This window comes from Halichoerus grypus, chromosome 6, assembly GCF_964656455.1.
Source record: "Halichoerus grypus chromosome 6, mHalGry1.hap1.1, whole genome shotgun sequence".
Classification (NCBI taxonomy): domain Eukaryota; kingdom Metazoa; phylum Chordata; class Mammalia; order Carnivora; family Phocidae; genus Halichoerus; species Halichoerus grypus.
Genome location: NC_135717.1, coordinates 98,589,399 through 98,607,309, shown reverse-complemented (window position 1 = coordinate 98,607,309; position 17,911 = coordinate 98,589,399). Strand labels below are relative to the sequence as shown.

The 17,911-nt window shown below is 36.3% G+C and overlaps 1 protein-coding gene across 1 annotated transcript in view; it reads right to left on the bottom strand.

Moving 5' to 3' along the window:
• IRAG2 (inositol 1,4,5-triphosphate receptor associated 2) overlaps positions 1–17,911 on the bottom strand; it is a 119,810-nt gene that overhangs the window by 55,489 nt on the left and 46,410 nt on the right. Inside the window, 6 exon segments of the mRNA XM_078075774.1 lie at positions 11,835–11,998; positions 13,121–13,222; positions 14,198–14,353; positions 16,380–16,479; positions 17,453–17,517; positions 17,617–17,676. Of these exon segments, the coding sequence (XP_077931900.1) occupies positions 11,835–11,998; positions 13,121–13,222; positions 14,198–14,353; positions 16,380–16,479; positions 17,453–17,517; positions 17,617–17,676 (647 nt within the window).

The window sequence follows — 17,911 nt, the reverse complement described above, 5'->3', positions numbered from 1 at the left end:
TGACAAGAAAAAATCTGGAAAGAACACAAATACATGGAAGTTAAATAACATGATATAAACAATGAGTGGGTCAACAAAGAGGAAATAAAAAATATGTGGAGACAAATGACAATGTAAACTAATGGTCCAAAATCTTTGGGATACAGCAAAAGTTGTTCTAAGAGAGAAGCGTATAGAATACAAACCTACCTCAAGGAGCAAGAAAAATCACAACTTCGCCATACACCTAAAGGAGCTAGAAAAAGAACAACAAATCCCAAAACCAGTAGAATAAAGCAATAATAAAGATTACAGCAAAAATAAATGAAATAGGAACTAAAAAAAAAAAAAAAAAAAAGAACAGATGGATGAAACCTGGAGCTGGTTCCTTAGAAAGATCAACAAAATTGATAAGCCTTTAGCCAGACTCATCAAAAAGAGAGAAAGAGGACTCAAACACACAAAATGAGAATTGAAAAAAGAGAAATAACACAGAAATATAAAGGATTGTAGGAGAATATTATGAAAAATTATATGCTAACAAATTGGACAAACTAAAAGAAATGGGTAAATTCCTAGAAACATAAAACCTCCCAAAACTGAATCAGAAAGAAATAGAAAATTTGAACATACCAGTTACCAGCAGTGCAATGGCATCTATAATAATAATAATAATAATAATAATAATAATAATAATAATAATAAACCTCCCAAGAAACAAAAGTCCAGGATCAGATGGCTTCACAGGTGAATTTTACCAAACATTTAGAGAAGAGTTCATACTAGGTATTTATCCAAAGGATACAAAAATGCTGATTTGAAGGGGCACATGCACCCCAACGTTTATAGCAGCACTATCAACAATGGCCAAATTATGGAAAGAGGCCAAATGTCCATCAACTGATGAATGGATAAAGAAGATGTGGTATATATTTAAATGGAATATTACTCAGTGATCAAAAAGAATGAAATCTTGCCATTTGTAACAACGTGGATGGAACTAGAGTGTATTTTGCTAAGTGAAATAAGTCAGTCAGAGAAAGACATATAAATGATTTCACCATATGTGGAATTTAAGAAACAAAACAGACGAACATAGGGGAAGGGAAGGAAAAATAAAATAAAAACAAAGAGAGAGGCAAAGCATAAAAGACTTAAATATAGAAAACAGATTGAGGGTTGCTGGAGGGGTGGTAGGTGGGGGGTTGGGCTAAGTGGGTGATGGGCATTAAGATGGGCACTTGGGATGAGCACTGGGTGTTATATGTAAGTGATGAAACACTAAATTCTACTCCTGAAACCAACACTACACTATATGTTAACTACCTTAAATTTAAATTAAAAAAAATAAAAATAAAATTGATACCTATTCTTCTCAAACTATTCCCAAAAAAATAAAAGAGAAAGGAAAGCTTCTAAATTCATTCTATGTGGCCAGGATTACTCTGATACAAAAAAAAAAAAAAAAGAAAAGAAAAGAAAAGAAAAGAAAAGAAAAGAAAAGAAAAGAAAAGAAAAGAAAAGAAAAGAAAAGAAAAGAAAAGAAAAGAAAAGAAAAGAAAAGAAAAGAAAAGAAAAAGAAAAGAAAAGAAAAGAAAAGAAAAGAAAAGAAAGGAAAGAAAAGAAAAGAAAAGGAAAAGAAAAAGAAAAAAACAAAACAAAAACAGATAAAGGCATCACAAAAAACAAAAACAAACAACAACAACAAAATAAAACTACAAGCCAATATCTCTTATGACCATAGATGCAAAAATCCTCAACAAAATACTATCAAACCAAATCCCAACAATACATTCAAAAAGTCATTCACCACTATTGAGCGAGATTTATTTCTGGGATGCAAGAATGATTCAGTATTCACCAATCAATCAACATGATACAGGACATCAACAAGAGAAAGGATAAAAACTATGATCATTTCAATAGATGCAAGAAAAGCATTTGACAAAGTACAACATCTATGCATGACACAAACCCTCAACAAAGTCAATTTAGAGGGAACATATCTCAACATAATAAAGGCCATATATGAAAAACCCACAGCTAACATCAGACTCAATGGTGAAAAACAGATCTTTCCCCCTAAGATCAGGAATAAGTGAAGGATGTCCACTCTCACCACTTCTATTCAACATAGTACTGGAAGTCCTAGCCACGGCAATCAGACAAGAAAAAGAAATAGAGGGCATCCAAATTGATAAGAAAGAAACAATACTGTCACCATTTGCAGATGATATACTATATATATTAAAAAACCCTAAAGACTCCACCAAAAAACCATTAGAATAAATGAATTCAGTAAAGTTGCAGAATATAAAATCAATACACAGAAATTTTTTGTTTCTATACACTAATAATGAAGTAGCAGAAAGAGAAATTAAGAAAACAATGTCATTTATAATTGCACCAAAAAATAATAAAATACCTAGGAATAAACATAACCAAGGAGGTGAAAGAACTGTACACTGAGAACTATAAAACACTGTTGAAAGACACTGAAGCTAACACAAACAAATAGAAAGATAGCCCATGCTCATGGATTGGGAGAACAAATATTGTTAAAATGTCCATACTACCCAAAGCAATCTACAGATTTCATGCAATCTCTATCAAAATACCAACATTTTTCATAGAACTAAAACTAATAACCCTAAAATATGTTAAGAAACCACAAAAGAACTTGAACAAAGTAATCCTGAAAAAAAAAAAAAAAAAAAAAAAACCAAAACTGTGGTATCACAATCCCAGATTTTAACATATACCACAAAGCTGTAGTAATCAAAACAGTATGGTACCAGCACAAAAATAGACACATCAATAGAACAGAGAGCCCAGAAATAAACCCATGCTTATATGGTCAATTAATCTATGACAAAGGAGGCAAGAATATGCAATGGGAAAAACATAGTCTCTTCATCAAATGATGTTGGGGAATACTAGTGTTAGACAGCTATATGCAAAAGAATGAAACAATGGAGTCCCTGGGTGGCTCAGTCGGTTGTGACTGACTCTTGATTTCAGCTCAGGTCATGATCTCAGGGTTATGGGAACGAGCCCCGCATGGGGTTCTGTGCTCAGCATGGAGTCTGCTTGTCCTTCTACCTCTGCTCTCCCCCGACTTGTGCTCTAGCTCATAAATGAATGAATGAATGAGTTAATTAATTAATTAAAAAACCAGACCACTTTCTTACACTGCACAAAAATAAACTCAAAATGGATTAAAGACCTAAGTGTGAGACCTGAAACCATAAACATCCCAGAAAACAGCACAGGCAGTAATTTCTCTAGTATCAGCCACAGCAACATTTTTCTAGATCTGTCTCCTGAGGCAAGGGAAATAAAAGCAAAAATAAACTATTGGGAGTATATCAAAATAAAAACCTTCTGCACAGCAAAGGAAAAAAAAAATCAACAAAACTAAGACAAATTATGGAATAGAAGAGATCTGCAAATGGCATATCCAATAAAGGGTTAGTATCCAAAATACATAAAGAACTTATACAACACCCCAAAACAAATAATCCAATTAAAAAATGGGCAGAAGACATGGGACATCTCTCCAAAGACATACAGATGGCCAACAGATGCATGAAAAGATGCTCAACATCACTCATCATCAGAAAGATGCAAATCAAAACCACAATGAGATACCACTTCACACCTGTCAGAATGGTTAAAATAAAAAACACAAGAAACAAGAAGTGTTGGCAAGAATGTATAGAAAAAGTTACCCTTGTGCACTGTTGGTGAGAATGCAGCCACTGTGGAAAACAGTATGGAGGTTCCTCAAAATGTTAAAAATACAAATTACCATATGATCCAATAATTCCACTACTGGGTATTTACCCAAAGAATACAAGAATGTCAATTTGAAAAAATATATGAACCCGTGTTTATTGTAGCATTATTTACAATAGCCAAATTATGGAAGAACCCAAATGTCCACTGATTGATGAATGGATAAAGATGATGTGGTGTAGTGTGTGTGTGTGTGTGTGTGTGTGTGTGTGTGTGTGTGTGTGTGTGTGATGGAATATTACTCAGCCATAAAAAAGAATAAAATCTTGCCATTTGCAATAACATGGATGGATCTAGAGGTTGTAATGCTACGTGACCTAAGTCCATCAGAGAAAGACAAACACCATATGATTTCACTTATATGTAGAATTTATGAAACAAATGAACAAAGGAAAAAGAGACAAACACCCCCCAAAAAATGGCTCTTAAATATGGAGAACTGATGGTTACCAGAGGTGGGTGGGGGATGGGTGAAATAGGTAAAGGGCATAAGAATACATGTAACATGGTGAGTACTGAGTAATGGATAGAACTGTTGAATCACTATACTGTACACCTAAAACTAACATTGTATGTTAATTATACCAGAATTAAAATTATAGTTACATTTTATAATGGTTAAATAACATAATAGTTAAATATAAATTACATTTTTTAATTTAAAAAACCAACTCCATTTTATTTTTATTTATTTTTTAAAGAGTTTTTCTATTCTTTATTTATTTCTCCTAATCTTTATTATTTCCTTCCTTGTGCTAATTTTGAACTTAGTTTGTTCTTCTTTTTCTGATTTCTTGAGCTATAACATTAGGTTGTTAATTTGAGATCTTCCTTCTTTAAATGTAGGCATCTGCCACTGTTAACTTCTCTCTCAGTATTGCTTTTGCTGCATGCCATAGGTTTTGATATGTTGTTCTCACTTTTGTCTCAAGATATTTTCTAATTTTCCTGTTAATTTCTTCTTTTTTTTTTTAAGATTTTATTTATTTATTCATGAGAGACAGAGAGAGAGAGGCAGAGGGAGAAGCAGGCTCCCAAGGAGCAGGGAGCCCGATGTGGGACTCGATCCCAGGACCCTGGGATCATGACCTGAGCCGAAGGCAGACGCTTAACCATCTGAGCCACCCAGGTGCCCTCCCTGTTAATTTCTTCTTTGTGGTTTTTCAGGAGTGCATTAATTTCTAAATATTTGTGAATTTTCCAGTTTTCCTTCTGCTATTGATTTCTAGTTCTATTCCATTGTGGTTTGAAAAGATACTTAGTATAATTTCCATCTTCTTAAATTTGTTTATGCTTGTTTTGTGACCTAATGTGATCTATCCTGGAGAATGTTCCATGTGCACTTGAGAAGAATGTATATTCTGTAGCTAGAGGGTAGAATGTTCTGTATATGTCTGTTAGGTCCACCTAGTCTATAGTGTTGTTCCAGTGAATTATTTCCTTATTGATCTTATATCTCAATGTTCTATCCATTATTGAAAGTGGTGTATTGAAGTCTCCTACTATTATTATATTGCTCTCTATTTCTTCCTTCTATTCTGTCAATCTATGCTTTATATATTTAAGTGCTCTGATATATATATAATTGTGATATCTTCCTAGTGAACTGATCCTTTTATCACTGTACGGTGTCCTTCCTTTGTCTCTTGTGACAATTTTTGACTTGAAGTCTATTTTCTCTGATATAAGTATAGCCACCCTGGCTCTCTTTTGGTTAGTATTTGACTGTAACATCTTTTTTCATCCCTTCACTTTCAGCCTATGTGTGTCCTTAAATCTGAAGTGAGTCTCTTGTAGACAGCATATAGTTGGATCTTGTTTTTTAATCCATTTAGCCACTCTAGGTTTTTTGATTAGAAAGTTTAATCTATTTACATTTAAAGTAATTGATAGAGAGGGATTTACTATGGTCATTTTTCATTGTTTTCTGTCTTGCTGTTCCTCTTCTCTCCCTTGTCTTCCTTTGTGTTTCCTTTTTCTTATTAATTTTTTTGACTCATTTTTCTTTTGTGTATCTTCTATAGGTATTTTCTTCATGGTTATCATGGGGCTTACATAAAACATAAGTCTATTTTAAGCTGATAACAATTTAACTTCAAACACATACAATAACTACACTTTCACTTCTCTCTTCCCTCTACTTTTTTATTGAGGTCACAATTTACAAGTTTGTATATTGTGTACCTTAACATGTTTTTGTCATTTTATATACTTATAATTTTTAAACTTTTATCCTATAATTAAAATTTACCTATCACTGCTATAGTATTACAGTATTCTGTATTTGTCTATATGATATTTACCTTTACTAGCAAATTTTATACTTTAATATGTTTTCATACTGTTGTTTATGATCCTTTTGTTTCAACTTGAACTTCCTTTAGCAGTTCTACTAAGGCAGGTCTAGTGGTAGTGAACTCTTCCAGCTTTTGCTTATATGGGAAAGTCTATATCACCTTGATTTTTGAGGGACAGTTTGCTGAAAATAGTGCTCTTGGTTGGTAGTCTTTTACTTTCAGGACTTTGAATGTATCATCCCACTTTCTCCTGACTTACAAGGTTTCTGCTGAGAAATCCACTGATAGTCTCATGGTGCTTCCCTTGTACATCACAAAACTTCTCTTGCTGTTTTCAAAATTCTCTATTTTTGACTTCTGACAATTTAATTATTATGTGTCTCAATGTGGATTTCTTGGGTTCATCTTATTTGAGATCCATTGGATTTCCTGGATCTAGATGTCCTTCCCCAGGTTTTGGAAGTTTTGGGCCATATTTTTCTTTGCCTTTCTGCCCCTTTCTTTCTCTCTTCTTCTGGGACACCAATAATACCTATAGTGGTCTACTTTATGATATCCCATACATCCCTTAAGATTTCTTCACTCTCTGTCATTCCTTTTTCTTTTCACTTCTTTGACTAGATCATTTCCAGAGACCTGTCTTCAAGTTCATTGATCTTTTCTTCTCCTTGATCTGGTCTGCTGTTAAACCCCTCTAATAAAATTTTTCAGTCCACTTATTATATTTTTCTGTTCTAAGATTTCTGTTGGGTATTCTTTTAATACTTTTGTCTTTTGTTGATACTCTCACTTTTTTTTTTTTTTTAAGATTTTATTGATTTATTTGAGAGAGAGAGTGCATGAGTCGGGAGGGGCAGACAGAGAGGGAGAAAGAATCTGAATCAGACTCCTCACCGAGCACAGAGCAGGACACGGGGCTCAATCCCATGACCACGAGATCATGACCTGAGCCAAAATCAAGAGTCGGATGCTTAACTAAGCCACCAGGCACCCTGATAGTCTCACGTTGTTTATGCATTGTTCTCCTAACCTCATTGAGCATCTTTATGACAGTTATTTTGAATCCTCTGTGAGGTAAATCATTTATCTCTGATTCATTAGGGTCAGTTTTTAGAGATTTCATTGCTTTGGATGGAACATATTTCTCCATTTTTCCTGATGCTTTTTGTTGGTATCTGCACATTAAAAAAAACAACCACCTCTCACAGTCTCCACAGCCTGGACTTATATAGGAGAAAACTTATACCAATCAGTCTGGGCAAGGTTCTGGGGGCTCTCAAAACTTTGTGCTAGTTCAAATCACCATTTTTGTCCTTCGTAGGCCCTAAGTGTCTAGAGTATCATAGCAACATCATTGCTCTAAGATGGGTGTGACAGAAGACAGTCTTTTAGACGACCCCCAGAAAAGCGGGAATATTGAATGTGTGATCCTATTCTTTCCTTCCAGGGAAAAGCTAAGATCTGGGGTTTTCATCTGCTTACTTTGTTCTGAGCCAAGGAGAAGGACTATGATGAATTACTTGTATGCTGGTTCCATCTGCCGTCATTGTTCTTAGTGTCCTCTAGATGTCTATAGTATGCCCAGTTCCATCTGCACTCTGAGACAGGCGAGACAAAAGCCAGTATCTTGGGAAGTCCTCAGAAAAGTTGGAATGTGGACACAGTCTGACTCTTTCCTCCCCAGGGAAAATCTGGGAGCTTGGGGATTCCCGCTGATCACAAGATCCTATGCCAGGGCAGGAATTACACTGACAGGGGCAGTGTAGAATTTTCCTACCAGCACTGATGTGGCTGGTTTCACATCTACCCAGGATGCAGGAGCCTTTCAACTAGTTTCTGGATTTCTCACAAAAGGAATATGTTTGTATATTGCTGTTGAATCAGTATATCCCTTGGGGGAAGGAAGGCCCAGGGCTTCCTATTCCTTCTTGCTGACATCACCTCTTCTTTTTCTTAAGACATCAGTTTTATCAACTTTTCTCTTTTGTAGGAATAGTCTAAGCTCTCAAGACTGTCCCTTATCTTCCAAGGGAAAGCAAAAGGACTGTAAGGGACCAACAGAAATCCACATTTAATAATATTACAACTCTTAATCATATATATTACATATGTATATTATTTGTACCTATAAGATAATAATGCACATTATGAATCATAACAGTCTTAAGAATAACTTTTTAAAAATTATATAGTACCATTATTAAAGATATTCAACAGATTTTAAAGCTTTGAAGATTTTTCTTCCATAGAGACTTGCACTATCATGTTAAGAAATATAGTATTAGCTTTGAGTGTGTTTTTGAATTCAGTAACTATCCTTGCTAACATGTCCTCACGCTAAATCTTGATTTCTACATCTGCCTAGTCTGATTCTCCCTGAAACTTTGCCATCTAAGTAGAACACCATTTACTTAGTTTTGAGACCCAAAACCTGTAAGTCAAGGATGACTCTTTCTTGCATTCCCACATCCAATTCACTAGCATGTCAGATCTGACCCATCCTCAAAATACAGTTTGAATCCAACCATTTCTTACCAACTGGCTCACCCTGACTCATGTTCTACCCCTTCATCTAGATTATTGAAATAGTTTTGGGTCACCTGGTTGGCTCAGTTGGTTAAGCATTTGCCTTTGGCTCAGATTGTGATCCCCTGGTCCTGAGATTGAGCCCTGCATCGAACAGGGCTCCCTGCTCAGTGGGGAGTCTGCTTCTCCCTCTGCCTACCGCTCCCCGCACCCCGCTTGTGCTCTTCTCTCTCTCTGACAAATAAATAAAATCTTAAAAAAAATAGTTTCTAACTCGGTGGCTTTTTTTGACCATGACACAGCAAATATTTATATTTCAACCAAGTACACACATACACATAGCTGAATTAGTATTTTTATGAAATACTACTCTTACTATATGAAATACACTCTGATATTTTATATTTATTTTTTAAAATGACTTATAATCTGATAAATTGGTTTCAAGAACTCTCATTGGTGATGTTATTGAAGAAACTCTTCTCACTGGTGTCACTGTTTTCACTTTCTCCCTCTATAGACAATGCTCTACCAGCAGCTAGAATAATCTTTCAAAATATGTCATATTACTTTCCTGTTTATAACCCTCTGATTGCTTCTCATCTACTTAGAAAAAAATGCCAATCCCTAAGCATGAACTGCAAGGCTGTGAACCTAACTCCTGCCTATATCTCTAACTTCATCTCCTACCATTGCCTAGCACTCACTCCATCCCAGCCATGCTGCCCTCTTGCTGCTGCTCAAATATACCAAGCTGATTAAAACCTCACAGCCTTTGCACTAACTAATTCCTCTGGCTAGAACCCTTCCCAGATCATCTTTTAGCTTACTCTCTCACTTCAGCAATTCATTAAATTTATAAATCACAGACAGGCCTTTCCTGGCCATTCTTCCTAAAATTAGGTCTTCCTGCCCCATCATTCTTGGTCTTCTTAACCTTCTTTAATTTTTATATCACTTACCACTCCCTGTCATTATATTATATAGTTATATGTTTATTTGTTTACTGTCTGTGTCTAACTAATAGATATTAGTTTCATGGATGCAGAGATTTTGGTCTTATATAATTTTTTAGCACCTAGAAAAAAAAAACCAGCAAGAGCTAGCACTTGGGTGTTGCATAAATGATATTTTTTTTCTCACTGAGATCTTCAAGAGCAGTTTTTTCTTTCACTGCCTCTCCTTAACTCACTCAATTCTTTCCATTCCTCAGCACTGGAGCCTATTTATCTTGCAACAGAATGAAAGCCTTCTTTTTCTCAGTAAACAGGCCCTAAAAGTTTACCTTTAATAAATATTTCCTACTTCATCTAAACATAGAATTCTTATTCTCATCCCCACAAAATATATATATATTTTAAGTAGGCTCCACACCCAGCATGGAGTCCAACACAGGGCTTGAACTTATGACCCTGAGGTCAAGACCTGAAGTGAGATCAAGAGTGATCAAGAGTTGGACACTTAACCAACTGAGCCACCCAGGCACCCCACTCCACTTATATTCTTATTCATAGTTAAAACTGATAGCCAAATCATTTTGTCTGTAGCCACTAAATGGTTTTGTCTGTTTTAAATTATATCCAGAAGGCAGGGGCTTAACCATCCTTACAGTGATTAGTATCTTGCCCAATGCCAGGTTCCCAGAATATTTTTAATGAATATTTTATTCAGTTTGAACAAGCAGATGGTGGGGGATTAATAGTTGAAAGAACATAGGTTTTGAAGTTGCACACATCTAGGTCTGCTCCCAGCTGTCACTTAATCCCTCTTGGGTAACCTTGGGTGAGTCACTGAACTTCTCTGGAGATAAAAGTATGTCAAATTTTTAGCACTACCTCCAACACAGTAAGCTCTCAACAAATTGCACCTACTGTTACTTAATTGGACTGCTTGTGTGTCTTGTAGAATAATACAGAAGATTCACTTATTCAGAAATGACTCTAATGCAGGCTCCTCTCCAAATAGCTCTTTGTTGCTAACTAGAAGAATTTCAGTGCTCCCTTTTGTGGAGACGGTATCCATGTAAGAAGCTGCATATCCACTTAACCCACACCTTTACCTCTATGGGGAAGTCTGGGCTCCCTGCTTCTTAGAGAAAGCAGAAGATCATTTTCTTGAGAGTTCCTTTTGGTATTAACCTCTCTTTGGTATCTAGTTTTCTTATATGTGGGGAATAAAATAGCTTCTTCTGGCTACTTTCTTTAAGCAACTTTGGTCTCTACATTTTTTAATGTTTTTTTTTAAAGATTTAATTTTTTACTTGAGAGAGAGGGTGAGAGAGAATAAGAGAGCACAAGGAGGAGGAAGGGCAGAGGGAGAAACAGACTCACAGCTGAGCAGGGAGCCCAATGTGGGACTTGATCCACAAACTTGATCCTGAGACTCCAGGATCATGACCTGAGCTGAAGGCAGATGCTTAACTGACTGAGCCACCCAGGTGCCCTGATTTTTTTTTTTTTTTTTTTTTTTACTTTACTCAAATTCAGTATACACCCATGTTCATTCACTCACTGAAAAAGCATTTCTTAAGGGAATGCTTAGTCTGGTACTAGCAGCTATATAAATAGTGGTCAATAAAAGATAAAATAGCTGTCCTTGTTTAATATGTGGTTTACAGAGCATACAGATTTCAAGAATTTCCCCACAGTCACAAGAATTAAGGTAGAGGAACAGTAAAATAGTAAATTATTTTACATTTAGAGTTCTCTATTCCCCGACTTCTTTTCCTTGAAATTTAATTGACTAGTCCTAGTGCCCAATGCAATACATAAAATGAAGCCCAATGGGATAGGAGTCAATAGACTCAGCAAATTCTTCCATTAATAAATCACTTCATAGACTTTCCATTAATAACTCTTGGGTCTTGATTAATTCACTTTATATCCTTATGCCTCAGTTCTCTGTAAAATTATAAGATTTTATTAAATGATCTCTAAAGTCCTTTCTGGTTAAAAGAATTCTATATTCTGTAATTCCAACTTCCTTCTTTAGGGAAAATAACTCATTATACAGGGTTTCCACAAATTTTAAAGTTCACTATTTGCAATTTTGAACATATAAGTCAATTTCACACTATTTCAGAATTCAAAATTATCAGACAAAACGCCTTCTTTGAAAAAGTATCATCTGAAATCAATGTATACAACTTGAAAAAAGGAAACTGGATGCTATGGTACAATCACAATTGTGTCATGTATATAAAGCAGGGGTTTCTTAAATATAAATGACCATCACCTGGAGAGAAATTCTTTTCTGAAATAAAAATATTCCAGCCTGAATCTCTTCAAAATCTCTATTAGTTTGACAAATTCTTTATCAAGAGACTCTTTGTGGTTTCCCAAGCTGCTTGGCATTAATATGCAAAGATTTAGTTTCTCTTCCATTATATATTTGAATTCCTACAAGAAAAGTCACAAAACAAACTCTACTATTCCAGTGTTAAATATAAATAAATGACAGGCAATACAAAATGTTATGGTCATCCTATCTCAATAGTATTCATGGTTATTAAACCCGAAAATTCTAATTGAATAGATACCAATTCTCCACTGCCCAAAGATTGATTATTCTTTGAAATGATTATCTCAATTTAACAAGTACATATTGTATGCCTGTTATGTGCCTAAAATTGAGGGTTTTTTTTAATATAAGTGGTCCCTGATGATTTATTTCATCAATCATCACAATTGCTTTAGAATAGAATGAGACAAGGAAATGCAATAAAAATCAATATTTGTTAACATATGCAAAAGCAATTTTTAAAAAAGTGCTTGTCAAAGGGGTTGAAATTAATATCCCAGAGTCTTCAGAGTTTGCTTCTTGCTTTAGCTTAACTTAGGAAGCTAATGGGTATTAGAAAGTTGTCTGGCAGTCAAGAAGTAGAGATAAGTAATTGATAAAGAAATTTCATCTTATATGCTTCCTTTATAACAAAACTGGAAATAGCTACCTAAGTTGTCATGTTCTGCCAATTTCTGGGATAATAAAATTGTCAGAATTTCAGGAATAACATTCCTTTGCACAATAATCATTCTATCAAATTTAGAGAATTTTAATAGGTCAAGGAAAAATCCAAGATTAGACTAGCAATTGTTACAGGATTCAAATAAAATACTTTTTTATTAAATCATTTTATTTATTGTCTCTTTAACACATCACATGCCCTCACTCTCACTTTCCTCCTGACATTCACATACGCTTACCCTCACAGTCACACACTTACCCTCACCCTCACGCAGTTGCTCTCACCCTCAAGCTCACGCACACTTATTCTCACCCTCACACACACTTATCCTAACCCTCACAGTCCCACACACTTACCTTCACCCTCACCTTCACATTCTTACTCTCAACCACATGCACACACACACGTCCCCAGACATACACTCCATACACATCAACAGACCGAGATAGCAGACGACTATAATAAGTCTTAGAAATGGTACTGCATATAATAAGTATTACCTGGGTTAAGAAAGCAGAAGAAAAACCAGGAAAATCACAAAATATAAAACACTTACAGTAAGCTTGTTCTCCCACTTTTCTTTCACAGTAATTTCTGGATCAGTTACCCACTGTAGAGAGCTATCCATGAGGGTTTCAACTTTAGAACCTTCTTCATGCTGAAAAAGTTCCACAAGTTCAACTAGGAATTCAGGTGAAAGGCATAGGCTATTATATAAGAAGTAATTTAGACCAAAGGTCTACTATATATAATAATTAAGACTCATTTAATGCCTTCTCATTTAATGCCACCCCATGACTTTCCTTTATCCCAGGATGTTGCCATGCATAATGCCAACTCTTGTCAGGTGCTCCATATATGCTGAATATATACAGATAGAATCGTTTTTCAAAACAAAATGTACCCATTTTTATTCCCCTCTCAAATAGGAAACAAGCATTTTCATGGATTTTTTTTTTTTTACTCATTAAACTAAATACTACCTATCATATGCTAGGCACTGTGAAAGGGACAGGAAATACCAACATGAATATGTTCTCTGCTTTCTCTGATCATCTTGTTTCCAGTCAAAAATCAAAATAGAGTGAGAGGTACTAGCTACTAGCCAGAAGGAAACTGTTTAATAGATAACATGTCTTTAGTCCTCTGATTCTACAGATTAGCCTACAGGAAAAATAAGCCCAAACAATTCATATCTAATGATCAACCTGATTGAGGTTGAACTGACAGAGCCAGAAGTAGAAAATCAACCTCAAAAGGGTTTTAGAAAAATCTTTTTTCTAAGTTTTTTTTTTTTTTTTTTTTTTTTTTTTAAGATTTTATTTATTTATTTGAGAGAGAAAGACTGAGAGAGAGAGAGAGCATGAGAGGGGAGAGGGTCGGAAGGGTCAGAGGGAGAAGCAGACTCCCTGCCGAGCAGGGAGCCTGATGCGGGACTCGATCCAGGGACTCCAGGATCATGACCTGAGCTGAAGGCAGTCGCTTAACCAACTGAGCCACCCAGGCGCCCCTAGAAAAATCTTTTTTCATAGTAGGAATAATTTGGGTGTCGACAAAACACAGATATGCCTGGACTCAGCAAATAGGCTGTAGATCAGTTATCTGCAGACGGTCCTAGCCAGTGAATCACCACAGTACATATGTTATACAAATCCAGCTTTTGAAGCATAGCTGTGAATTTCACTCCCTTTTGTTCAAATGTTCTCTGTCATAGCAGTATTTCTTGGTCCATCATCATATCCAGAGATGACAAGTTGATTAAACTGCACTGCCACTCAGTTTCATTGTTCTGAAACAATTATTAAAATGTCCACAACTCTGTCATTCTAATAAAGAACAGTATTTTTGTTTTATGAAAATGATGCTCATGGGTCAATATAACTGTCCAATGGTTTACATTTTCTCTCTAGGATGGCTTCAACTTAACATTTCTTCATTCTTAAGGAAAAGCATTTATCCAATAGATAACATGTACATGTGGGTAATATAAACTGCTATGGTTCTTATTTTATGAAAATAGGGGAAGGTAAAAAAATTCATAGGAAAAAAAAACTGTTGGGAGGGTGGTCAACAGATCCCATTGATAACAGACTAGTTTCTTTTATCTCTCCCTCCGTTTCATAAAAGACACTCCCAGATAATGTTTACCAAAGGATATTCTTACAGTTCTCTCAAAGCAGCCATCTCTGTCATATTTTAGATTAATGCAACACCACATTTAATTTCCTTTTTGTTGTCTATTGGAAAACATTTATAGAGCTCTTATTTCTAGACTCCAATTAGAAGGCAAAGTTCCTCATCCGTTAATAGGATAAACCCAGAGCCAGAACTTTGCCAGCGGCTTAACCCCTGCTGAGAAGTGTAGAACTTTACAGGCTGGCATCTTTACATCATGATGCTCTCAGAGGACTGCTGTGGCAGATTTGCCACCATTTCATTCAGTCTGGCAGTTTGGCTTGGTTTCAAAAACTCAGTCAGATGATGAGTATTTGAAACAGGATGTCAGGAAAGCATAGCCCTCAGCAGAATGGCCAAGGCTGCCCAAGACAGCTTTAGATGAAGGCAGCATATGTTGCCCCTGCATCCTTGGCAGGAGAAATTCAAACAGCCTTGGCCCCAAAGACATTCTTCCTCTCCTTTCAAGGTCACATCACAGCTGTCAAGAGGAGAACAGTCTGACCTTTCTATCGTCCACAGACAGGGAGAGCCCCTCAAAATGGTGAAAAGAAAGCAGTTTGCTAATAAAGCTTTTCCTAAGATAACAAGCACAAACTGGAAAGCACAAAGGAGTGAAAATAGAGTATTGGGGGGGATCCCCAACATTTCATCCCCACGAAGCCTTTTGATTATTTCCTCCCATGCTGTAAAAAACTGATTCTACCTAACAAAGATTTAAGTAATAATTCACTTGCCTTTTAAAATTAACCAAAACACGAACATTCTAATTTCTGTTCAGAATGTAATAATCAGTGCCGTTACATTGGGTTGCTACAATTACATTTTAGAGCAGAGAAATTTCATGTTGTTTCTAAGCATTTTTATTTTTGGCAGATACATTTGCTTTGGGGGTTTAGGAAAATACTGAAAAATGGTTCATGGAGCTCTATTGTTACCTTTAGGATCCCAGGCTGGGGATCAGCACAGGTACTTTCTCCTAAAAAATATCAAGAATATAAAGATTTCTTTTTTTTTTTTTAAAGATTTTATTTATTTATTCATGAGAGACAGAGAGAGAGAGAGAGAGAGGCAGAGGGAGAAGCAGGCTCCCAAGGAGCAGGGAGCCCAATGCGGGACTCGATCCCAGGACCCTGAGATCATGACCTGAGCCGAAGGCAGACGCTTAACCATCTGAGCCACCCAGGCGCCCTAAAGATTTTATTTATATGACAGAGAGAGACACAGCAAGAGAGGAAACAAAAGCAGGGGGAGTGGGAGAGGGAGAAGCAGGCTTCCCGGGGAGCAGGGAGACCGATGTGGGGCTCGATCCCAGGACTCTGGGATCGTGACCTGAGCCGAAGGCAGACGCTTAACAACTGAGCCACCCAGGCGCCCCTATAAAGATTTCTAAAAGCTGGATTCACTGAACACATGCTTCTTCAACCCTAGTCTTGAGCCTCACGATGGTTTTCAGCCATAACTTGAAAAAGGTCCATTTTTTTTTCAGGCTAAGAGACCTTAGACTTGGATTTTAAAAACAATCAACAGATTCCTCAAAATGTCACAGTCACTCCCTCAGCAAGCTTGGGCCTTCACCTAATAGAAAACTATTGCATATGGTCTTATTGTTTCAAGCTTTCCATTTGATAATTACCTACCTCTGCAGACTGAGCAAGAATGAGTTCACAATGTAAAGATTTTTCTTCTTCAGAGATGATTCTATTACACTCTCCACTAATAGTCAACTGGATCCCATTTCTTGAAAAAAACAAAAGCAATAGTCTAGTCTGGTTAGATGTGACTATGCTATAAGCCACCAAAATGGGGTTTATCTCTAAACACAGTAAGCCCTCATGTGTGCCAAGAATTGGACAAGGCACTCAGTAATAGAGAGAGAAATAACAGATGGTCTTTATCCTCCAGGAGCTGCACAGATTAGTGATGGACTCTATGTGGTTGTAAACAGGTAGGCCATGCTTTTTTTTTTTTTTTAAAGAACTGGAGCCAATAATTAAAAATTAGTAAATTTCACTAAAAATCTAGAGTTCTGGCTTTTCTTTAAAAAATCAGAAGATGCAGCTGCGCTGGGCCTATATATTCTTTCTTTTTTTAAGATTTAATAATTTGAGAGAGAGTGTGAGTGAGTGAGCATGCACAAGCAGGGGGAGGGGCAGAGGGAGAGGGGAAGAATCTCAAGTAGACTCCCTGCTGAGCTAGAAGCCACTACCCCAAGATCATGACCTGATCAGAAATCAAGAGTCAGACACTCAACCGGCCGAACCACCCTGGTGCCCTGAGCCCATATACTCTTGATTAGCTGGCTTCATCTGGCTAATTCATTTTTCTCAGTTGTCACTCTCATAAGTATGTGGACTTACCCCAGTGGTCTTACTCACTTTTGGTATCTGTACAGCTCCTGTAGACTCCTGGACTAGCATACTTTGCATATTCAAAAACAAACTATTATAAGATGATATGTGTTAAGGAAGAAGAACAGCATGCCATGCATGCACTCCAAAGGATTGCTTAATTTCAAGGTAAGAGAAAAGCAAGGGAAAGTCATAGAAAACTTGAGAAGGAGTTCTACTGGAGAAAAGCAGAGAAAATATCACCTATACAAGTACAGAAGAGAAGAATGTGGCATGTTCAAAGAATTATGTATAGTTCAGCAGGCCAATAATGAAGGATGGAGGCACATGAGAGAAGGCTGGTGAGAAGTTGCTCTACTTACATGATAAGTTCCTGCTGCAAGTGCTGTAACTCATGAGTCAGTTTGTTTTTATCCCCTCGTAAATTCTGGAATCACATACAACATTAGGCTGTATGTGTTACTTTAATGGGTGACTTACATTTAAACCACCCCACCTTGCAAACTGTGCGATTATTGTGGTATACCTCTATAACGTTTCCATATTCTATGATGGTTGACTTAAGTTCTTCTATACTTAAATCTTTCTGAAAAGTAGAAGAGAGAATAGCAAATAAATGTATGAGTCTACCAAGCATATTTAGTAGACTGTCAATCAGAGCCACAGAAGAATTGTCAATGCCCCAAGATGATAAGACCTTCTACCAATATTATTATTTGAAAACTGAGCCAGTCTGTGTTTATGATTAAAAACACACAAAAAGTATGGGACAGCAAGGCAGCTGTACCTAACTTGTGCCATTATGTTTTTATTTCCCTGGT